The sequence below is a fragment of the Lepidothrix coronata genome, unplaced genomic scaffold, assembly GCF_001604755.1.
Source record: "Lepidothrix coronata isolate B3197 unplaced genomic scaffold, Lepidothrix_coronata-1.0 Scaffold6, whole genome shotgun sequence".
In the NCBI taxonomy this organism is placed as follows: domain Eukaryota; kingdom Metazoa; phylum Chordata; class Aves; order Passeriformes; family Pipridae; genus Lepidothrix; species Lepidothrix coronata.
The window spans coordinates 7,868,669-7,893,891 of NW_016690186.1; the positions used below are offsets into that span (position 1 = coordinate 7,868,669).

Consider the following 25,223-nt stretch of genomic DNA (forward strand, 5'->3'; position numbering starts at 1 on the left):
AATATTCAGCTAAAAACAAAAGAACTGTCACAATGTTGATTGCTAATTTCTGATACTTCTTATACAGCTGAAAGAGGCTGCATCCACTGTAATGTACCTTCAGAAAATTCTGCTTCCAACGTTGTGGCACAGGATGTGCAGCTGTTCTCATTTCTCCCCATGGAACACCTGTGGTGGCCACCCAATATCACTTCCTAACCATATCATTGCTCCTACCACACACACAGAGGCACACTCCAAAAACCACCCATCCCATTCAGTTAGTCCCAAGAATCTGCCCACAACTGGGACCAACAGAGAAGATACATTCATAAATATATACACATAAACATTGACACTCATACAAATGTTGCTGATACATGCTCTCACATCATTTCTGATGCTGTCAGCATGACCAATGGTGTTCCAACACTGTCATTAACTAGCTTTTACACTTTTGAGTTCTGGTAATGTGTCCTTGAGGGTTCGAGATGATCAGTCAATCTTGTTGTGCAGTCTGCTCATACCTCACTGCTGTAGGGAAGTGGATAAGGGAGGGTTCCTTCCTGCTAGGCTGTTCTGCCATTCCGAAGTTTGACATTACTGTTTTTATTTTAATTAACTGATTTTGTGCTGCCATCGTGTTTCATGGCACAGAAGTAGAATAGACTTAACTAAATCTTTAATGATGCCACATAAATCTTTCCCAGTTCCAGAATGTTACCCAGTCTGAGGCTTGTCCTGCAGACTGTTCGCATGAACCCCTCTAATTGCCAATCAGCTTCTCTCAAAAGGCCATTTCCAGATACCAGTCCTGTTGAACTCTTCTGGATAACAAAGTCTAAATCTACAAATCCCTCCTGGCATTAGTATTCACCTGGTTGTGCCAGAATAGTGCTGGTGAGTTGAGCATTTCTGACCACAGTTGTCACTTTCTCTATGAAGAAAAATGCTGTCTCTCAGCTCAAACTAGCTAGGGCTTTAAAACTCAAAACCAACAAGCTGAATTTTACCTAGAAATCAGTAGACAGCCATTGTAGTTCTTCAAGGATTATAGTCTACAGTACCTGCAGTTACTGTGTGGTCTCTCAGTGAAAGCCCCATAGAGGCAAATACCTTAGCTCTAAAGGCAAAGGTAGATAGCATCTCGATCAGCTCATATGCTTGTGAAAACATAAGTCCTGGTAAGCAAAAGTGGTGAGAAGAGCTCTTAGTAGTCACTATTACCTGAATAGCTAATAAAAGACAATTATTCTCCAAATAAACAGGCTTAGAAGATAAGCCTTAATAAGCATTTGGCCAATGTACTTCCACATAATTTTTTCATATTACTTAAAAGTGCAGAATTACCATGGTTAATTTGGGTGGAGCTTTAACCTGATGTCTCTCCTCCATTCATCAGTACCTATGAGATACTTATGTAGAATACTTTTCCCAGTCCAAATCAGAAGGGATGGAGGTTTACAGATCTGTCTACCCCGGTACCTGGATATGCTGGATTCTTGTTGCTTTTCTTCCATGTCTCCTAGTTCTCCCTTTACACGTTTACAACACTGATGACAGAGCAGAAGCTTGCAGTGAAGGCCTTTGTGACCTGTCAGGGTAGGGGAGGCAATCACCCCATGAATCCTTCCTCACTAATGTCCAGAACTGAAGGTAAATGTCAGAGGTGGCAAGTTTTAGAGACAAACTCCCCAATGACCATTTTTAGGTCATTGGTACCTTACACTGACAGAGCAGTTGTTCTCTATGTAGAAGGCACTTGGATCTGATTATGAGGCTTTATTGTGTGCCTTGTCACTTCCAGAAATTTGGGAAACATCTTAGAGACTGTTACCCAAAACTTCATGGCGACTCTTGCAAATTGACTCTGACAGGTAGCTATCAAACACCACTATATATGCGGTAGAGCTTTCACAGCCACAAGAAACCTATCTGGATCTGGCTGGATCCTGAAAATAATTCCTCACAGTCAGAAACACTTGACTCCATCACCTGAAGCAAACAACCTGGATTAACCAGCTTGTTAACCACCTGTTTTCTTTGACTCTTGCACAGTTACAGCAGATTTCAAATGCTCTTTTCCTTGTAATCAATACATTTAGAACTAGGCTTAATCCACTGGCATTTTAGCCATCATCCTTTCTGCTTCGTTAGTTCAAGGTCATCTAAATTGTACAGCATAGCTGATCCTGCCTTAAGGCGGGGGGATGCTCTAGGTGACCTTTTAAAGTCCCTTCCAACTCTGTTTTCAATGATTTTGTGATATGATCTGTCAAGACAAAATAGATGTGCAGGTACTTAGGGGTATTTAGGATATATCTTCATCACTAATTTGGTTTGATACCTATGCAGTTTACCTGCGTAGATCCATAGCAGTCAATTTTGACTTTTAAGAGATGCTTTTTAAATGCTGGTGGAAAATGTCTGTATGAGTCTCAGATCCTAAAAAGAAAAAAAAAGGGATTGTTGGCATGTAACAAAGGAGCATCTCACATCTCCCACTCTATGTCTGCTGCTATGACACTGCACAGATGAAAAGTGTGGCTGGCTATACAAGGTGAACTACAGGCTATCAGGAACACATGCATTAGTGATGTCTAGTAAGAATCCATTGGTGTGGAAGCTGGAATAACACAGGCTGGCTAGTGAAGATCACTTTACTATTGCAGTAAGGTGACCTGTACACAAATCCTAGTCACTAGGTCAAATCTCCTATTTATAATAGCCATTCTTTATCAAATGCAGGCTGGAGTCCGAAGATTTCCAATGTTTAAGGCCAAGCATATGTATCACAGGCTCATTGTGTCCTTGAGCCTCTTTCTTAATTTATGCTGAGCAGTGTTCTCACCTGTAGTGATTACCAAAGGTAGCTTTGATAGAGACCACAGGAGGGAAATGAAGTCTCTGACAGGGTTTTCATGCAGCCAGTTCATGGTGATGATGCAGTTGTGTAGAGTTGGCTGAAGTCAGCAGGTCAGATACAGACTTCCACAGTTAGCTCATGGAGAAGCTCCCTTGCTCTAAGGGATTTAAATGGGAACACTGTCAGGTTTACTGTTCCTGTAGAGCTCAATTTTCTTGGTGGCCTGGAAGTGGAGAGAAAGTCTCAAATGCAGCCCAACCCTAGGTCATTGGGGGCTTTAAAACATTACAGTCAAGACCTTGAATTGTATCTCATAACAAACAGCACATTAGCAGAGTGTGTGGAGCTTACAATGGCTTTGTATAGTAAAACCCCAAATACGAAAAAATTAAGTATACCACTTAGATGAAAATTTACTCTGTTCGGTTGAAGAAAAGCAGGGAAAGGAGAAGGCAGTGGAAGAAAAACACAGGATGCCTGTGTTCTTAAGCAACTTACAGGGCTGAGCTAGCTGAGACAGATACCTCCACTTTAAATTAATAGAGCAAATATGATCTTAGATGATTCTATTTGATGACAGTAGATTTTAGTTCAAAATGAGAATTCAGCTCCTTGTAAATAAATAGCACCAAAATATCCAACTGGTATTTATTAGGAGGCATATTTTATCAGCAGTTTCAGCAACTAGCTTAGAGATTTGGATGGGTTCAAAAAATAGAGTTTGTTTTAGTAGCTGAAATGATCTTTTGAAAATAAAGGCACCTAAAAAGGGACAAGGTGGAAAACCTCACATAACCATTTCTCATACTTTCCATCTTTTATATCGAAGACTTTCAATGTCCATTGTTCTCAGTCTAGAAGACTGAGCACCAACTTACTCGTGCCAGTTTACTCTTTCAGAATAAACAATGTAAGATTTAAAGATGTTGAGTTCATGCAACTAGTAATTGTATACATCTACAGATGCAGCATTTTGATGCATTCACATACTATCACACTCTTGGACAGTGGGGTAAAAGGTATGCTAAGAGAACAGGAGTGCAGCAATAAATGAGATATTCATGTGCTCAAAAGTGCACGTGTGTGCAAAGGGAATTAACATTAATTTACTTCCTTATTGCGTGATACCTTTGTGATTCCAGAAGATACATATTTTGGCCTTCTGTCATGATGAAGGTGTAGAGTTGTTTGTCCACAAAATTGTTTTAAGTTGTAATTCTGGTTTGACCTGGGAGACCTTGTGCAACCTTATTTCATGCCGTCCTTAAGATGAACTGATTTTGTGACAAAGGGTAGTTGCTAAAACGGATGTTGTGGCGTGAAAAGGGGGTATGTGGGTAGATACATTTCTAGTTAGCCCTCAAGTCTCCTCCTTTTGGAGATCTATGTTTTATTGACCCTGATTCATTTGTAGAAGAAAAATAAACAGAACTCCAGAACTTACATCTTCTTTCAAAACAGGGTTGAAGGAATTGAACGGAGACTGACAGGAGCACTTAGCACTGTGGATATCTATATTCTGTCTTGCCAAAGGGTAAATAGAGGACGTTCATTTGTTCATCAGCTTCCAAATCTCCTCTCTTCCCCTCCTGAGCGGGGAGGGAAGGAAAAATAATTTGGAGAAGGGGGTTCTGAATACCTCATATTCTCTTTTGCCTATTTCTAGCCGAGCCAGGCATGAACAATTAAATCTAGGGCTTCCCTGTGGTCTGTGAATAACACAGCACAGTGCTAACCATCAGGGCACAAAGGCAGACAACAAAAGGGGCTTTTTTATTTTTTGTTTACCCTTCAGGACACTGTTTACCTTATCACTGAAGGGGAAGTTATCATCTCATCCCTTTTGAAAATCATACAGGGTTGATTCTGTACCTCCAGGTATTGGACTGGCTAGTGATGAAGTGGGCATGTCAGCCGGGGGTTAGGGAAGTCATACTGGGAGCTGTTGCTCTCACTCTCCCATCTCACTCTGTCCGTCTTTCCCTCTGCCTCTTGCTCCTTCTCTGTCAAACCATTCTCTCTCTCGCTCTCTCTAAGCTGGAATGTTTTTTTTTTTCCTTCCCCCTCCCCTCTAAATTTACTTCACAGCAGATTGTCTTGTAGTAAATCACCAAAAACCCAAATAGCACTAAAGCATTCTGATACAACATTAGCATTTGCTTAACAAGCACAAGATAAACATTAAACAAAGAACTGCATTTCTTTATTAGAGGCTGCAAGATACATAATCCATGAGCACAAGAAACATGGGACCCAGTGGATATGCAGATGTGTGTTATTTCATTGGCGCTGGGCGGCCTTGTTAGAAAAGGTTTTCATCTGAAGGCTTGGGGGTGGATAGTTGACTGTCCCTGGTGGGGCTGTAACTAGATACGGAGACTGTTGCAAGCTAGGCTGGGCTCCCTGGTGGATGCGCTGATTGGACAGCCCGAGGAAAACTTGGGAAGCATCAGGAAGTGAACTCAATCACCTTGGGGATGAGAGGGGAGAACCAGATGAAGGCATTTGACTTCTTTTGTAACTCCCACTAAGGACAGATTGCCAGTGCGATCCAGCCTCCATAACTGCAAATCAGGCCCTTTCCCCTATGCCGATTTCATTAGAATGGCCAGCATGGTGCAAAGAGGAGGGAGAAAAAAAAGGTTAGACACAGTAATTTTACAGGCAGGCGGGTACAAAAAAAATCTGCATAATTAAGCAGTCAAGGCTGCTAATAGGGGAGTTTATATGCTCTGGGACCAGGCAAGGGCAGCACATATGGATATAGCACTGGATATTAAATCTACGGCATGCAGACTTACTTCAGGGCCCTTAGAGAAAAGGCTAATTATAGAGAGAGGAATTGTGTTTACTGGTCTGTCTTGGGCAAAGATGTTGAGAGAAGTGCAACCAAGTTTTGCAGTTAGACATGAACAGTCTGTTAATAGAGATATCAAAAATATGTGCTTGTGGTTGCTTCACATCTAATCAACAGGAAATCACAGATTCCGAGACCCCCTTCTCCCAGTTAAATGAGGAGGGGAAAACACATACATATACATATTCCGGATGCAGGATGTGAATGTGTTCATTATTAAATTGCTGGAATTTAATCTGAACCAAGCTCTTTATCATCAATAAATTATATTTAGCAGTTTACCCTAGTTTAGCTGCTCCTGTTTAAAAATGTCAGTGCTTCTGGGTATAAGCTCCAAGTCAGCATTTAAATATAAATGGATAATATGAATGGAAGTTGCAAGGGGCAGGACTGAGCAGTTAGAGAAAGGATATGTTTATGTAACAAGTCCTGACGTGGTGGACATTAACATTTCATAATGCAGATCAAAGGTACGGAGAGGACCCAAGAGCCGTCAGTCAGAGGCCCCTAGCAACTGTCTAGTGTGCTCCATGAGATGTTTTCTCTAAATTAGAAATCCTTAGACTTTTCTTTATCCATATAGATAGATTTTTTTTTTAACTTTTAAAAGTTATTAGCCTTTTTCTAGTTCCCTGTCCACTCCCCAAGGAAAGAAGTGTCTCATTTTGTTGAAAGGAGAAGTCTGTCAGTGCCTGATATCCATAACCAATAGGAGAGGCCAGTGCCCATGGCCTGTTTTGATTTAACATTTCGCTGCTTTAGGCTTTTGTCTTTTCAGTGTTTTGATGGAACATACCAAGCTCTACTATCGTAGGTAGCCATTTTCTGAAGTCCTGGAAAGCAAGAGGTACAATCAGAAGTCTGCTGAGACAGCCTCATTTGGCAGGGTGTCAGAGTCATGTGTGAGATGCTGGGTACCCATTGGGAATTCAGTATGACCATGAGGCATTGTGGAGCATACAGGAAGAAGCCCTTGATTTGGTTTCCTTTATTGCACTGGTACAGAACGCCAAACCATCATTCAGGGAATTTACTGAAATTTTGTGTGGAATCCAGTACTAGCCCCACAATAACATGCAGTGATATTACAGAAATGTGCAAAAATAAAGGAAATAATACTTCTCTCACTTGGTAAATAACTATATGTTGGCCTTCTCACAGTGACTTCATATCCCAAGTCATATAGCAGGTGACCTTAAAGGATGTCAGCCAGACTGACCATGAAGAACATGCTCTGTTTTGTTTGGGTTTTTTCCCCCAGACTGTGAAGAGAGGCATGGAGAGGAGTGCTGGGGTCACATGGGATCAGCCAGGCTGCTCAGCACTGGCTGGGACTTGTAGCAGGTGGCAGTAGAGTGACAGTCTCTGGGGTACCTGGGACAGCAGAGGTTTTCTCTTCCCCATGACTAACCCAAAGTGATGAGTAACTAAGTGATATGTATTTAGAACACTGTTGTTTGTGTTGCTCATAAGCTAGAAAGTTCAGTGTATGTATGAAGCCCTGTTTCTTCAGAGCCATGTTATGCAGCAGTCACATGGCCATAGTACATATGTGTCCAGGTGTCAGTCTTCCTTGTTTGTTCGTATCACAGAAGGAGAGAGGGCTCAAAGAGAGCTGTGCTTCTACGCTTTGTGAGAAGGCAGTTGAGTGAAGGACAGCAATCTGTACAATGTTCCCTAGCAGGGAAAAAGTGTATACTGATATTCAGCCCTTTCTAAGCATCACAGATTCTGTAGGAGAGAACAGAAAAATAGGACCTGGGAGAGACCTTCTGCATGTGCGTTCTTGGACACAGTCGATCAATTGGGAAACACAAATCTGGGGAAAGCAACTATTTCTTGCTTTCTGGTGCATGCAGAATGGTTTGCTTGCTTTTAATCTTGGGTTACTTGTGTTCATCTTCTCCTTCTGTTCAGCTGGGATACTCTCACTGTACTACAGTTTCTTTCCTGTGCAGAGCCATCTCACTTACCTGTCTTTACAATAGTTCCCTGCAGCTTTGTTTAGATCTGTAAATTTGACATGGAAACAAATACACGTGTATGCGTATGTGTGCACACACTTTTCCACTGTTTACATGGCAGTTAAAAGGATTAATGAAAATCCTATTCCAGCAATTTTTTTCATATGTTGATGAGAAAACCTGCCTTAAAACATTTGCAGGGCGTCCATAATGATAGCATTAAAACGTTGGGATTGCCCCTTGTGAAACACATTTTGGGGACAGTTGTGGTGTGAATAATACAAAATTTTGGAAGGCCTATTTCAAGAATAAGTTGCTATTGCCAAAAGACGGAATAACTTTTCACTGGTGAGGAGCAAGCAGATAACCTGTCAATAGTGAGGATCTAATGGCAGTCTCCAGGCTGTGCTGTGTCATCAGCCAGCTGTCAATCCCACCAGCATGTCTCAAAAGCACTAATTGTTGTGATAGTATCAGTGTGAAAGCTGCTAAGAAGAAAACATAGTCCCTTGGTGCTGCTTCATAAAAGATAGGTTGAGGATCAAAGTTCGGCTTGCCTTGACTGGATTTCATTTTTGCGTGCATAGCTTCCTGTTAACACATTACTAAGAACCTAATCGTAACTGGTTGCAGCTGCAGTTATTTTGCTGGTAAAACACAACAATCAAGCTGACTGCAGTCTCCTTCAAAAAAAGTATTCACCAGCTTTGCATAAAAGCACCTCCTCTTCTCCCCTGCAGCCCCATTAGGCTTGGATCAGGGGAAAAATGCCTACTCCTCCCCATTCAAGTTGATATTAGAGACTTGTTCTGGCTATGGTTTCAGGAGTAATCCTGCTTAAGTAGCAGTTCAAGCATCATTTCTATATGCAATTTGAAATGCATATGCATGTATCTTTTATTATACATGTACCCATATTGCTGCTCTTCCAGCTTCTCTCTCTACAGTGTACTTTTTTCACTGTTTGATTGTTAAGTCCTGTAAAAGAAAGTATTTCTTCTTCTCTTTTGATTAAGATCTTCAAAGACTGAAATAATATCTGTGTTAAGATAGAGTCTAATATAACACTGGCATTAGAGGAGATATATAATTATAACTAGCAGACACCTGTCAGTAATGTTCTCTCAATATTCCTCCACTGTTATTTTTGGCTCCTTTTTGCTCTGTTAATCCACCCATTCCCGTCTCTAAATCCCACTGCTTTTTCCTTCTCATCATCTCAGAGATCTCTCCGTTTCTTTCCACCTCTTCAGCCAGTTCTCTTATTAGAAGCCAAGTTATATTTCACTTTAACCACGTTGTTTTCCCTCAGACTAGACAAGTGCAGACACCAAGCTGTTTTTGGATACTGACTTAATGTGATTTACTAACAATTAGTTGTGTTACTCTTATCCCTTTATCACGTGTAAGCATCTTGTGATCATTTTCAAAGACTTCTATCCAACCTTGCTTATGCTCCCTTGTTGAGATTGCTTTATCCCCACCTCTGTGCTCCTCTAATGCTCACAGCTTTGAACACCTATTTCTGGAGTCACAGCCAATGTCCCATTATCTTTTGTCACAGGGCTCTTACACTTTGAAGAAATGCTGTCAGGACCCCTGCACAGCTCTGCCTTGCCCAGTTTTGTGTCCTCTTTGACATCTAAGTTCTGCCATGCTTCCCTGCAGTGACTATTTGTTTCAGAAAAAAGGGCACAAATATGTGTGCCTTATTCAGTGTTGGCAGTCACATTCTTTTCTGGCTGCTTGTCCTCACATGAAGAGGTTCTCTGGGCTAGGGCCACCTGCCTGGAATATAGTCTGAGCTGTGGGGAATGGGTAAAAAGGCCAGGTGACAGTATATTCTGCTGTTCTTATTCCATCAAACTCTGACAGGTTACAGACACAGAACCACTTACCTCCCCACACCTCTTTTGCTTTCAGACATCTTCAGATGGTCTAGAAAAATACATTTTTAAGAATATTCAAGTGATTGGACTTTGAGGATTTGGCAAAGCTTATGGAAGCAGGAGGATTAGGGGCCTGATTCTGCACATGCTCAGGGCATTTTACAAAGCCCTGAGTACAGAGAGAGGCAAGAGAAGAGAGACTATATTTATCCTGGTAGGCAACAACCAGGGACGTGAAAACAATTGACCCCATTGTTTCTATTTCTCCCCACTTTTGCAATCCTTCCAGGCCTAATTTAGCATCTGTACTCACCTTCCCTGAAGGCAATGCAGTCTTTTACTTGGCTTGAGACTGTTTTCCCAGAAATCAGTATGTCAGCTGGCACAGGGAGAGATTTCTTGGAGAATGGGTGAGCGGGCTGGGTTCTGTGGTTCCTTAGTTATTCCGCTGCTCTGGTTGTACCTCAGGAGACCAGCAGCCTGATGAATGCATTGTTCTAAAATGTCAAAAGGACCTCTGGGCACAAAGTGTTGTGTCCTTCAGAACCACCCAACTTATGCAAAAGCAAGAGGTGCAGCCATAGGGAAAATGTCAAGCTGGGACTGAATAGCTGCAAGCGTCATTGCCACCAGTAAACAGGATCATTTATTTGATCCTGTAAAATGAATGCTAAAAATACATGGTGCCCATCCAGTTCTCTCATTGAGTATTGCAACTCAGCTGCTGAGCCAGCAAGTTTTATCTGTATTTGTGACCCATCCTGCATTTAATAAATAAATTGATAAATAAATAAATTAATACAATACTTGCATTTTACTGCCAGAGTGGAACTTCACAATCCTACCAGGGGACCTTTTTGTAATGTTTGTAATGTGCTGCTATTGTGCTCTAGCAAAGAAAAATGTCACTGCTGCACTTTATTTTTAACAGACTTTTTTAACATCAATTAATACCATATCTTATACAAATATAATGAAGCAGATTTCCTTTTTTATTTATATTTGGATGAAAGCAGTGAGGGGGCTTGGGGGAGTGGCATGAATGAGCAGGGAGTAGAGGGGTGGAAAGGGAGCCGCTTCTGCACTTCCACAGCAGAGAGGTGGATTATTTTTTTCAAAGGTGTGTAAATGCAGATGGACACCCAGCTTCCATTGGCAGTCTCTAGGTTTGAGAAATTAGGCTGCTTTTGAATGTATTATCCATGTGGCATCTTAAAAAAAATACACCATACAACTTGCAGCCTAAGTTATCCAATATGAAAGACTGTATGCTCCATTGGTGTTCACCCGGCTGAAATCAGTCAACCGTCCATGCTCACTCTTCTTGTTATCAGAGGTAAGATGACCTAAGAAGTGACATTTGCTTCTTATTGCATGAATCCTGTAAGAGTTCCATCCTATTATATTTCCCTCCTGCTTGAAACCATTGTACTTGCAGAGTTAGCTAGCTTTTTCCCGTTTCTCTAATGCAAAGGCAAACACGCATACACATATTCAAGACTGTAGACAAACTCTTCCCCTCCAGTATTGATTTGTTTTGTACTGCTGGGAAGAGACAACACTGAAACCTTGGCCATACAACATTGCCCTTCTTTCATGAGGGTTTTTCATGGAATTGATATACTATATATGAGGTAATATCTTACCAACATAATGCACTAAGGGAGAGCAACAACTTTAATTTGGAATTTTCCTGCTGTTACCACCTTGTTGTGAGACCTTCGGAGTGGTTTTTCTGAGAAATGCTGGTATTTTGGTATGTTGGCCAACTTTCTGTTTGCTATAGCTCACTTTCAAGTTATTTTTTTTCTCTTCATAGCCAGTTTGTTGTCTTTTTATCTTTTGGGGGGAGAGGAAGGGTGTGTCAGTCACAGAGATGAAATGTTGGAAAGAGAAGGGCGTGGATAGATGGCTTGTGAGTACAGCTTTCAGTTCAGTTGCCCCACCTCAGTTTCCTTGCTGCTCTGCGTGTATTCTTCATCAGCTGTTATTTCCAGTTCTGATCTTTGGCTTTTGGTGCCTAGCTGAACTACAGAGGCTGCCCACCTTTTCTGCTGTATAATTTTCAAGGATTTAACACAGCAATTTTTCATCTTCTCTGCTGCCATGTCATTTCTCAAGTCCAGCAATCAAACAGAAATGACAATCAACAAAATATGTTGCTGATTTGTAAAAGTGTCACAGAATCAAAATCTGCATGCTTCACTTATCAAAATCCATGGCAAAATCTAACAGTGGGCTCTTGCTGGTCAGAGTGATGCATGGCACAGCAAGCAAGTTTGCCCTTATTTTTACTTCTAAAATGCCCCTGTTTTTCCAAATATGACTAGAGGGGTAATACTCCTTCTTGACCTTATTTTCTGTTGTTCAAATCCTGCCTAGTGTTAAATCCCTCTGCTCACCTCCAGGTTTAATAAATTTAAAATTGCTTCTTGAGTGAGGTGAAGAAGGCAATTGAAGGGGCTGGGGGATATATTCTATCTGCTTTACATCTTTGCGTCTCATGTGCTTGTTTTCCCCACTTTGTTTGGAGAAAGACTGACAAGTAAGCATAACGTGCGGAGTGAGTAGAGAAACTTGCTGCCTGCGAGGTTTGTGATGAAGGCGCTTCATTTTAAACAGCATCAGGGTTTCCAAGCAATGGCCCTCTAGCTTTCAAAAAGAAAAGACTAGGCAAGTTAAATGCACATCTTATTATGCACAACTCTGTACATTTCTTGTACAAAACCTTCATTTCTTAATATCATTAAGAGATTGATGATAGAAATAAAATCCCGTGGAGCGACTCTTTTTTATATAATCAGGGTATACAATATTTAAAATAGCTTAAATGAACCTCCTCAGGTCTTGGTCAAATTGTCATAAAGTTAAGAAATTAAAAATTTGCCCACAACAAAGATGCCCACGGCATCTTTATAATTCCACAAGATAGCTGTAGAAATATTTTCAGAATTTTTTTTTTGTTTGGTTTGGTTTGATTTTTGTGGGCAGTAATGCCTGAGACTGCTCTGTAAAAGGGATGGCTGTCTTCACTGGCAGTCTTTTTGTCCCTGACAAAATGTGAAAAAACCCCGTGTCTGCAAGTGTTTTGCATGTCTCCTTCCATTCTTCTGCTTATTCTTCAACTGTGTCAACAGTATGTGTGGATAAATAAAATATCATCAAGAATGCTGATATCATCTTCCTTTTCCCTTTTCCCTCTTCTAACTTACAATAATGTGGGGCAAAGGTCTACTTAACATAACACAGTTACGATAACTAGTACATTTGTATTTCTGCTATGATGAGAGGTCTGCTGTAGTGAGACTCATCCACTGTTGCTGCTTCTTCTTGGCAGTGTTAATTATTCTGCAGGCTCGTGTAGCGTGTGTATGGAAACACAAAATAAGCGATCAGGGAGTAGGATATTTTTGGTTTTATTTGTTGTGTCAGTGACACTTCCACTCTGACACAAACTCACAGCACAACACTCCTGATCTGTAATGAGGTTGTGTCCCAGCATGTGTATTAAAAGCACTAAATAGTCCCTTGTTTATTCAAAATCCTCATTTATCTGAATTAATTTTGTGTCCCCCATTTCATTTGGGTAAATTAGGTTTCACAGTTTCAGAATTTGATCACAAGTCTCGCAATGTTCAGTACTTCTTTTTCAACCTGAGCCTCTGAAATGACAGTGCTGCATCAAAATCTCAGTCTTCCTTTAAAAAAAAAAAAATTGAAATACTTGCTTTCCTTGTTACAGAGAAACCCTCTGAGGGGAAACTGCCCAGTGCAGACTTCCAGCCATATACTGAGTTAAATCGCATGGTTATTAAGCCATTCTCCCCATTCTGCAGCACATGGCTTGAATAAATTTGGTTTTGGTGACTGCTAGGCACCTTTGTGCATGTATGCACAGTGCTAAATGTAGGGTCGGACCAGGTCCTCCTACCATTCTTCCTAGATTCCTGTTTTTTCTTACCTGTTCTTATTTAAATGAACTGACACACACAATGAAAACTGGGCCTTTTGGAGAATATTTCAGTCAGCAAATGCAGTCCTGTAAGTTATTTGAGTAAGTTTTAGTAAAAACCTAATGTCTTACAGTGGTCAGCCACCTGGCTTTTGCTGTTACAGGCATGTTTTTCATACCACATTTCAGATTTCCTCGGAGCCTTGCAAGGGTTTTTTGGTTTCTCACTGGTGTTAATCACCATATAGTCATTTAATGTCAGGCTGCATTTTTCTCCAGCTCTGTAACTTTTATCTGGAGAGGGTATACTCTGACCTGACAGCCTATACTTTTATTGGTCCTGTATTTTGTTCCTAGTTTGATGTTTTATACTTGTAACCTGCTGTTCTTTTTAATTGCTTATTGTTATTAATTATATAACAATATAATTGTTATATATTGGTAACATCATTGGCTTCAGACATTTGGATGTAAAAATGCATCTATCATTATTGCCATAGGAACTGTGCTAAATTACCCAAGCGCTGTCTGGAAACGTATGGTAGTCTGCATTTCTTCAGTGAACTTCACATGAGGGTTAAATTGAAACTTTCCTGGGCCTTTTTGCCTCCAGCTAGGATTCATGCCCTTGCCCTGCTTCTGCTCCCCACTTCTCCTCCATGAGTCTTTTCAGTCTACCGCCTTTTTTCTTTATCATTGGTGGTACTTCTGTTCTCCTTCCCCAGCCAATCTTTATCTATCAGTGATACATCTCTTTTCAGCCAATGCTTCTTTATTTCTTCTACTCTGCTTTTTTTTCCTCTTTTTCTCTAATTTTCCAAGTTCATAACTTTGCCATTCTGGTACATGAAAGTTCACTGAAGTGGGAGAGGGTGTTCTTAGATACCACTCCTCAATTGCCAGCATAGTGGGAAATGGTGTCTTTGCTTCAGTGAGGAATTAGGTTTGATCAAGGGCTGGAATATGTCTGCAACAGTGGCATTTAGAATTTGGGGAAAAAAAGCTAACCCCCAAATATGTAAGAGATAGAGAAAGAATAACTAATTGGACCTCATTATTCTCTTATCCACAAACAGAGAACTTTTAATATAGTAATCCCAACAGCTGTTTGTTCAGCACAGTGTGAAGTCTTAGAACCAGCAGAGAAAGTGGGAAGGAGAGTGGAGTAGGTTTAGAAAAAAGTCTGGTCCTTTTTTGATATTTCAGCCCAAAGCTGCTTGCTTGCTTTATAGCAGAATCAAAGAAAGACATAGGGAAAGGTTAGAGCAAATTAAAACTGATCTCTCTCATGCTTTCCTAAATAAAACAGCAAACTAAGTCAGATGAGCAATATAAATAATCATTTAAATTAAATTGAGCTTTACCATTTTAATACATTGCTGTACAAGGAGATCTCTCCTAACTGGCAAAGCAGATTGCTCGCGTGAAAAGAATCTAATTAAATGCCCAGTTATCAGCATAGACCTGAGGGCCTTAACAGCCTAAACCACTTCTTCCTCCCTGATTTTTCTGAGAGCTGGGGTGAGGAGATGTAGGTTAAGAGGAAAGCAAGCAGGAAGTTGATACACCCCTAAATGAGTTGAAGAGCTGGATCAGTATCCCAGCAATTGCTGCTCATTTCAAAGTGTCCTTCACCTATGTAAAAAGATGACAAATAATATTTGACTCATATAATGGCATTCAGATTTGGGGTAAAAAAATACCAATAGTATCTGATGTATTAGGAAATACGAGAAGCACTGTTATTTCTTCATGCTGTTGATTCAAATATGCAGTATAATAGGAAAACCCTATCTTATCCTATCCTATCCTACTCTTTTTTTCCATTTTATTTTTTCTTCCCTATCTTTTAAGAATAAGCAGGTAATTTTTTGTAGGTTAGATAAACAGCATTTCAGCATTTAGAGACTTTGTCTTCCAGACATCTAATAGCTTCATACCAAAAGAAGGAAGGCAACTCTGACCCTTTCTGCATACTCAGAACAAAAGAAAAACCTGATGAGAGTTGTGTACAAAACATAATTTCTACTGTTAGTCAACTGTAGTGTAGAATTAATATTGATACTTTGATTGTTTCCATGCAAGATGTTTTCCCAGTACCAGTAAATTTAGAACAGCTTGCATTTAGTTTATGCAACATGAAATATCTTCTCCTACTTAAAAATTTGTGTTTTCTTTGTGCAAAACCTAAAAGTGGATATACTGGTACTTTGACCAATTCCAGAAGACCCAGATGAGTGGGCATTACTAGTAGGCATGTAGCATTAAATAACAGAGAAAGCTGGTTCTCCAACCAGAGAACAAGAACCAGAAAAAGAAACTGTAACCTACACAGTGAACAAAAACATTGGAATTGAATGAACAATGCTAAAAAACCAAAAGGTTTTTACTTATATTTTTACTGTTCTTTATTCTTCTAAATACAAATGTGATGCTTTTATTAGTTTCCCCCCCTACAGTTTGATTAAATCATTAATATCTACTTTGCTCAGGCAATCTCTGAGCCATTCAAATTGTAATTTGACTTCACTGGAGAGAACTTGGTCCAAAAAATTTTGTTCTTGGAAAGAAATAGCCTCTTAGCTCACAGAAGAGAACAGAGAAAAACTTAATTCCAACCTTAACTCAAACACTATGTTCATAATGATGGGCAGTTTAAGCAGGGTCTGATTCTTCAACCACTGGAATTTAGTAAGAGAGTTTGCATTCTCTGTTTGGGATGGGAAAACTGACATTTAGTAACTCTGCGATTTGGGTTTTTATCTGTAATATGCAGAAAATAATCTGTATCTCACTGTGCAGTGAAAGGAGGGAGGGCTTGCTTGACCTTGCACACTGGCAGAATTTAGTCCCACTAGACGGGAGTCTAGTAAGATGGGAGGCCTGCTCCCCTGAGCTAGTTATGCCAGCATTTGAAGGATCAGTCACCAAGTTTTTAATCAGTGCTCACTAAGTGCTTTTTGAAAAGGTAAACGTTGAGCTGGATCATCTGTCTACAAATAACTCATACCACTCAGCTTATTCCTACTGGTTTAAATTTCTTTTTATATCCCATGGTAAAATTGTTTCCAAAATAAGCTCTATCACATGGGATTTTATTCTAGTGATGGAGTGTAACCTTGTAATGTGTGTAGCTATGTGATGCAACACAGACTTTTTTTTGAACAAATTTTAATACCTTTTTCTGGTGCAGTTACAGACAAGGAGTAGCAAATTATGCATGTCCCATCAGTTGGTGAATAACCCTGTTGCTGAATACCTGAACTCTCTCCTGGTAGCTAGTTACCCAGAAAATGCTGTTGTTTGATGGAGAGGGCATTTGCTGTATTTAAATCATCCTTACTTGAGCTGAATACATGACAGTTATTAAGAAATAGACCCTGCCAGTTGCTCTTCTTTTATTTTCGTCCAGCCCCACAGAAGCCAGACAATTTGTGGCTTTAATAGAACATACAAGGCACATGTGGTAAGAAGAGTTCACTTACAAGCAGCCAAAGTGAGTGCAACCAAGCAAAAAAGTGAACAGTTGGTGAAGTGAAATGCATCCCTTGCTTCAGACAAAAATACAGTGGAATGAAAGATGCAGTAGACTGGCTTTCCCTTAAGCAGCTCTGATTTCAAAATCTGGCCCTGGAGAGATGAACTTTTGCTTTAATTGAGGAGGTGGATCCCAGCTCTTTGTCACTCCATCAATCAGCACCCTTTGCTGTAGCTTTAGCAATATGCTGCAGAAGGCTGTAGGATTTATTCCCTGCATGTTGAATCAAGCTTCCTACCCAGCACTGCTGGGAGTCAGTGTGGCCTGGCCTCAACAGCACAGTGCAGGTCCCATCCTCTTCCTTCTGGTGCTGGCCAGTATCCTTCAAGGCAGTGTCATAACCTGGTCTCTACTTTCCCCTTGGGAGGCTACAGTTGCTGGTGACTCAAGAGTTTAGGATTGTTCCTTGAATCTTGTCCACCACTTTCCTCAGGCATGTGCAGAGCCTTGCCCAGAAATCATTCTGATCTGAAAAGAAAGCAAGAGGAAAGACTTTTCTTGGGTTGCAGCCTAATGTTTTGAGTTTCTTTAGCTATCATCATGATTTTGGTTAAAAGTGGCATTAAGAGTAAACACAGAGCACCATGCAGGTAGTATGTGGCACAAGAGGGAAAGCGTGCAGGATAACAGTGCCTAGAGGGTGAGGAAGGTGTTTCCTTTCCCTACCCTCCTGTTTTCTAACATGTGGTGACCTGCCCTGGACAGTGCAGGAGAAACACAGATGTACTTCTGTCTTCCTGTCCAGTCCTCCATCCTGACCCATCAGGATTCAATCGTTAGTTAGGACTTTAGCAAAAACTGTTTTTTCATGACAGGTTGTTCTCACGACTGTAAATTCCAGCTATATTCTTCTTCCTGCTGCAACTTCCATCTGTACGCTTTGCCTTTGCTATGTCTCCTCCTTTATCACTATATTCCCATGCTTTTCGTGTCAGTTTCCAAAATTAACACTGTGGTGGATAATGTTTTTCATTGGAGGGGTTGTGATAATGTTCAAGAAATTGAAAATGACAGAAACATTAGTACAAATAGGGAGAAATTATGAAAGTGGTACTGGAGACTTCAGGCACTTTTTCATTTCAGCTTCCAGTCTTGAAAGAGGTGTTACGTGTTCCTTAGCATGTGAGGGTACTTGTCACGCACCTACTTGCTGTAGTGGACCCTAAGACCAAATTTTGAGCAGGAATGAGTTGTCTGTAGTGGCACAGAGAGGCTGATGAGTGTGTAGGTATGAGGCCAGTAGAATTAAAAAGATGCAGACAAGCACAGCACTATAAGCTAGGAAGCACGTATGACTGTATACTCTGGAATTACAGCGTTCTGTATTTGTCCTTACCCGGTTTTCAATGTGAGGTGTTGTAGCCAAGGGGTTAGCTGTCATCTATGGCGTTCCTTTCTTACTCCTCAGATCTCTGGCTTATAAATGTGTGCTGCAAAATTAACTAGGGGAAGAGTGGAAGCAATGTGAAGAAGAAATTGGTTTAGGGGCATGATTTGGAAAACATAGTGAATGTGGGAGCTGTGCATGCTTTAGACCTGAAAAAAAAATAAATACAGAGCCTGCAGGACATTTCATTCCTGTGTTGTGTATGGAGGGCAGAGTTTACACTACTTCTTAGCAGATGCTTCTAAGGCTGGACCCAGTCTTGTGAAGATTTACCAGGAGGACATCATCATCTTTGGACCTTTGCCTATAGATTTATTCAGAGTAGAAGGCATAAGGACCCTTCTGGACAATCCCGAGGGTGAAAAAGAGAAAGAGTTACTTATAAACTGTTACAAATTGGTACTTGGTAATGGCTGTAGTGTTGATCAGACAATATAAGAGGGCCCCCAGTGGTTACTGACTTAACAGCTGCATGTAAGTCAGCCAATGAACATTTGCTTGTAGCTGCTCTAGTTTTGTTTTTATTGAGGAGCAAGAAGCATAAACATGGGACACACAGTTGACAGGCTGCTTAAAGGGTTCTACTTGTTTAAAGTGCGTATTGAAATGTCAGGACCTTCTGCGAAATGAACAAGTTGTGCCTTGAGTTGTATCACAAACTGGGCCAGGTCATCCGAAGCACTGCCCCGAGTGGGGGTGCAAGTGGGGGCACCTTGCCTGTTGTACAAGTTGCTCAGTAACTCCCTCGACATTATCAGTAGCCGATGGAAAGACAGAGGATCCCCAAATATGCATATAAGCTCAGCACAAAGACTGATTTTGTTTGCTTTTATAGCTGCTTATCAAGTTAGTTGCTGAGGTAATGGGCTGCACCTCAATTAAAATCTACCTACCCCCACTGAAACATTTAATATTTGTGTAAATATTAAACATTTTTATGAATATTAAATGCATTTATTTGAAATTGATTCATGTTTACATTTTCCTACTATCTGAATAAAGATTACAAATGGAAAGTAATTTACTTATGCAGAAATTCTGTACACATCAAACTCATTTGACTACCAGAGGTGGGTAAACCATACCCATCCGTGTTGCAAGGTCTTAACCATGTCCAAACTCGTATCCTAACCATGTAAGGGCAACAGTAAGCAGCAGTTCTACTCTGTATAGTGGGTACTTTGTTCCTGCCTTCCTTGTGGAATTGTAGGACCCATAATGTGAAGGACATGCTGACTTGTTTTACGATGTATCACATCAGAGAATGCAGTGCATAGTTTCCTGTTAGATTTGGAAAAGTGCAGGCTTTATATTAAAGGTTCATTTCTTTTTCATCATTCGTCTAACTCATTTGTACTGTAATGTACTTTCCTATTCCTTCTCCTGATACTTGCTACTTTTATATCTATTTTGCAAGCCATATTTTTAGTCTAATCCATATAGCAGTTGTCTAAAATTCCATAGCATTGCTTATTTCTTACCTATAACTCTTAATAAAAAATAGGGCTGTGCCAACCTATTATGTCCTTAATAGAATATTCTAATGGTTATTAAATCAATTGACTCTGAATCTCACTTTAATAAATGAGTCAGACAGTATTTTCCAATTACTGTCAGCCGCCACCTTTCCAAAGAGCAGATTATTTTGATTGAATTTTTTAAAGCTGCTCAGCACTTTTTTTTCTTCTTTTTTTTTTTTTTTTCCTGAGTAAGAGCAAAGAGCAGTAGCTCTGTTCTGCAGGGAAGGAGAGCCTCTTGGACTGTATCTGACACTCCATTCCATTTGAGATTTATCCCAAATGGAAACTGAAAATGTGACATTTCACTGGCCCTTTACTTATTAATGATATTATATTTTGCACTTCCATAGCACCTTATCAAATTGTTTGCTACACATTGAAGAGCTAGACAGAGGCCAGCATGTAAACAGAGCCTTTTGCATCCTCTTTCTGCATCTGGCACCTTTGCAAGAACTGCCACACCCTGGCTCTTTCATGCCACTGGGAGATAAAATGCTGGTCGCGCTTTTAAATTTTCTATGGAGAGCGGAGGACAGGGACAAAGCCTTGTTCCCTCATGCTTCCACGGTGCTGTGTGACCCAGGCAAGCAGGCAATTGTGTGCCTAGAAATATTATCTTAAACCTTTTCAAAGGTAGATGGCAGTGATTCTGGGTCTTCTGTGTATAGTATATAGTCCTGGACTCTTCTCCAGTTCCACCGTCTTAGTTGTATTAAAAGTCTTAAGGGATACTAATTAGGTCAGCTTGTTAAAGTAGAAATTAAAAATTAGCACCTCTTATTTAAAGATGGGTAGTCTGAGAAACACGGGCCATACTGTCATGCCCAAGGTGATAAGAGTATGTCAGTGACAGAGCTTGGAATGAAACCCAGCACTCCTGGCTCTTCTGCCAATACTGTAACCTTAGCTGTCTCCCTTAAATTTAAATCATGCTAGTCTCACATTCTTAAATTCAAGGAGTAGAACCTTACCCTTTGTCCCAAGAATGTAGCTGAGAGCAGGTGATGTGCACAAAATGGGTGAAAAGGAGTGTGAAGGTGGGGGTTTATAACTCCCTGAACAGTGAGACTTAGTAAAAATATTATTCTATTAGTTATACAAATGTAGTCATATTTTAAATATGATCTTTAGAACTAGTAGACTAAAAACATTTTATTTTTAAGAGAAAGCTTAGATTCTGCACAAATTGATGTCTCTTGCCTGGGGAAGTTTCCTATCTGCCCCAGGCGAGTGGGTGAGGGGATTTTTCAAACCCTGTTTATAAGCCTTTAGGAAAATCGGATTTGCAACATAGAGTAATCAAAGTGGTTTTGATGTTTGTGATCAGGAGATCACCTCAGATCTGAGTGACATGAGAAATACAATAGGGTCACATTTAATGGGGTTCAGTTCATAAATTCTGTGTAAGTAAAATAAGTTTTGCTTCAGAATCAGAAGTCCGTGCCTCTCTTCCTGCTTTTTCCTCACCAGCTAAGGTAATGGAAACACACAAAAAAATGCCTCCTCTGCCTTCTGTAGCTTCATATAAAAATATTTCTTTTTAGGAAGTCTTTCTTCCTTGGAATGTTTGAAGAACTCCCTGTTCAGTTTTCCCATGCTCAAGAATGATTAGCATGGTTCATTTACACTTTGCCAACAGTAACTCTGTGATTTGAGAATTGTCATCGATTATCTTCACCTTGACATGTGGAAGATCCTGAGATGGAGCTCCTTTTGTCCTAATTGCTTTGACTGTGTATATCAGCACAAACAGTTTGATGGAGAAACTTTACCCTACAGGCTTTTTAGCTCGTAACTGCCCTTTGTGGGGACTTGCACCATCTTCACAACTATCCATTTGGTAATGAGCACGGCAAGGATATGGATATAGGAGAAATAATCAGATGATGTTTGTCAGTCTTTACAATTCTCATAATTAAGTAGCAAGTTCAGGAAAGAAGAGGCATTTAGAAAAGGTTTGTTGAACCTTCCTCCTCTTTTCAGAGGGGTTGCTGCCTGTTGGGAGAACACAGCATACAATCTGCCCTGGAGGATGCAGCCATCTCTCTTAGATGTTTGTACTGGTGCATGACAGGATCTTTTGCTTCGTGCAGCTCATGCACCTTCATGATGGTGCTTGCATGGGCCATACTTATCTTCTCTCAGCAGTACCAAAAGCAGAACATACTGGAAGGATTTGTCAGTGATGGTGGAAAACCCCAAATCCCAGTAAACTCTTGAGAATCTGCTGAAATTTTCCCTGTTAATGAAATAATTTGCATATATTTGATAAATGGTTGCTAATTTATCTCTGAAAAGTTACAAAAGGTGTCGTCTACCATATGAGAAAGTGTCACCTACCCTTAATCTTTGCCTGAGAGTCTTTTGCACAGGGTATTATCAGCCAATGGTACCTGACTACCAGTGTGTTTGGCTGGATGGGTTGTGTACCTCAGCAGCCTCCATATTCTAGTCTCTCCAGAGAGGCTGTGGTGTCAAAACAGCTGAGATTGACTTGAGCCTTTGCCTGAGTTTGTGTTGACAGCTGTCTTCAGTGGATCCAGCTATAAATTGGTGCCCAGTCAGGCAGGCTGGGAGTCAAGTTCTTCTGTCTGATGTAGGTAACGAAGGCAGGCACTTCAGTGGCAATAGTCTGGAGGCATGGTTTTGCCAGGACCACTGACATTTTTCAGCTGACTCTCAGAGCAGGGCTGCCATTTCACACCCTCTGAAAGCTCTGCAGCATGTGGAAGTAGTCAGGAACATTCAGCACTGTTTGAATCAAGGGTTGGTTAGAAAAGGCAAGGAACTCTGCCATTTGCTGTGTCTGTAAGCGGACGATGATCAGCCACGCTTGTCCTGTTGCACCAAGACTGACAGGAAGCAAGAAAGTTAGAAAAGTGGCCACATGCCAATGTGTCCATTTTAAAGAGCTGATATGGAGTCCTCTCACAGCTACTACATGTAAAACACAGTTGTGTTTACAGTTGAAAGGCAATGGAGGCATCATAGAAATGAACACTATGAGAGCTGAATGTTCAGTGAAGGTAGAGCTCCCCAGTTACACACTGTTGCCAGGATAGAAATATTTCTAGTCAGTGTATTTTTACCTGTTTACTCCAAAGGAGACGCTCCATCACCCACCCCAATTTAGTGTAAATCTTTGGCTTTGTTGGATTTTGTCTGCCCCTTGCTTTCTTATTGTGAAGAGCTCTGACACCTCATAGAAACCACACAATGGTAGTTTTGAGTAGTCCCATCTGAAACCACCAGCACCTGATTAGCTCACACGGTCTAAAGCCTACTAATTCCCCCCCTTTGCTAACAAAGGTGAAATTTAGCTTTTGGACTAGTGAGAAGTGAAGGCTAAGGGCTACCACTGGTATTTTTTTCAATTCTGGTAAGTCACTAAAGATCATTTTTAGTGGGCATGTGGCCCCACATAGCTGTAGAAACACCATGGCATGTTCTCTTTACACTGGTGGGAAGGATTGTTGTGTGGGATACAAAACATTGTCTCTGCTCTCACCGTCCTCTGCAAACGCCCGTCATCACAGTCACTAATCATCACTGCAGGCAGCACTGTGTATGGGGCGAGGCCAGCAACCTGGTGTTTAGGTGTTTGGCATGGACAGAGCACTCTCACTCTCCTAAATCACTCCTTTCCATCTCAGAAATGGCAAGGAGCTGTGCCATTCACCGTTCCTGCTTGTTTTTTAATAATCAGATACAGTATTTACCTGCGAGATCAATGCTACTCATGTAGCACACCGGTGACATACAGAAGGACCTTTTCTAAGCAGTGCTGTGGGAATTGAGGCCTCTGCAGCAGGGCTGGAAGCCACTTCTTACCTAGCAACTGTTTCTAAGTAGGACAGCCGCTGACTGCCCTCATGGCAGAGTGGATGAATCCTGCAGCACCCTCAGGAAGGGAACCTGGTGCCAGGCACCAGCCGGCCTTGGAGGACAATGGGAGGAAGCAGAGGAACAAGCAGCAGGGAGCGGGAAGGGTTTTAAAGCCACAGGACGTGGACGGGAAAGCTGCGTCAGAAGGCACACAGGGACTTTTCTGGGCTGTTTAGAGGAGAAATGCAAATAAAGAGAGAAGAATCCAGGAGTGCCAGAAAGGGAGTTTTGAAATCCTGAGGCTTGCAAAAGGTTCCATGTATGCCCATGGGACTGAAAACGTGGAGCATGAGTGATGTGAGGTTATAAACTGCCCTCCCCTCTCTTGCTGGTTACAAGAAACTCCATCTCATCCAGAAAGCCAAAAACTGCATTCACGGTTCTTACCCATGGTAGATGGGATGATGTGTGACTGGCATTAAATTCCTCACGTGCTGTTTTGCAAATGTACTTGGTTGTGATCGGGTGGCTCTGCTAAGTTATGATGTTTCAGGTCATAGTCATCATTCCCTACTGAAGGCTAATGCTCTGCATTTCTGTTTGGTGCTAATTTTAAGTGGAAAAACTGTGCTTTTAATGCCCAGTTAAGCTTTGTACATTCTGAACATTCCAGGTAAAAGAACACTTCAGAAGTCGTAGGTGCTGAGGGGCGTCCAGTTTCCTGAGCTTAGGAGAACAAAAAGTCTCTCCAGTTCATAGATTGTGTTGGACTTTGTAAGGGCTGTGGTACATTTCACTTTTCCTTTCATTTCTCCTGCAGATGAAGGACTGAACCATGAATGCAAACTCTGCAATCAGACATTCGACTCTCCTGCCAAACTTCAGTGCCACCTGATAGAGCACAGCTTTGAAGGCATGGGGGGCACCTTCAAATGTCCGGTGTGCTTTACAGGTAGGAGACCATCACTGCTTGTCCCAGTCATGCCCTTAGCTTGACCTTGCTGAACTCCACTGAAAAATGTATCGTGTGCTAGCATTAGATCTGTTTTAGGAGGGAACATTGCATTTCACTCTTTAGTAATATTGATTGGAAATCGTTTAGAAAGCTGAGCTCTTTGGAAGATCAGGCATTCGTCTGTAAGAACTGCATTTCAAGCTCTTCTATCGGAAGTTTGAGGTTTTTTATAATTACAGAAGTGGTAGTCTGTTACCTTCGACAGTATCATGTTCATCACTTCAATGTTCCAAACTTGCCAAGGTTAAAACTGTCCATAAATTTGTGCTTTAAAGCTACAGATGTTTCATCTAAACAAAAAAAAATCAGAGCAGAACTTGGCCTTAGTTCCCAGGCTTAGCCTGTAAAGCAGCATTTTCCTCTGATCGGGTAAGAAAGCCCACATGCGAGTGTTTGTTGGCTTGTGGTGAGAAGGAACACTCTTGTAATGT

At 41.0% G+C, this 25,223-nt stretch overlaps 1 protein-coding gene across 7 annotated transcripts in view; it reads left to right on the forward strand.

The window, feature by feature from the left end:
• ZNF521 (zinc finger protein 521) overlaps positions 1-25,223 on the forward strand; it is a 236,066-nt gene that overhangs the window by 181,555 nt on the left and 29,288 nt on the right. For all 7 annotated transcript variants that reach the window (XM_017833380.1, XM_017833336.1, XM_017833345.1 and 4 more), the window contains one exon: positions 24,598-24,729. In XM_017833380.1, coding sequence (XP_017688869.1) covers positions 24,598-24,729 — 132 coding nt within the window. The remainder of the gene's footprint in view (positions 1-24,597; positions 24,730-25,223) is intronic.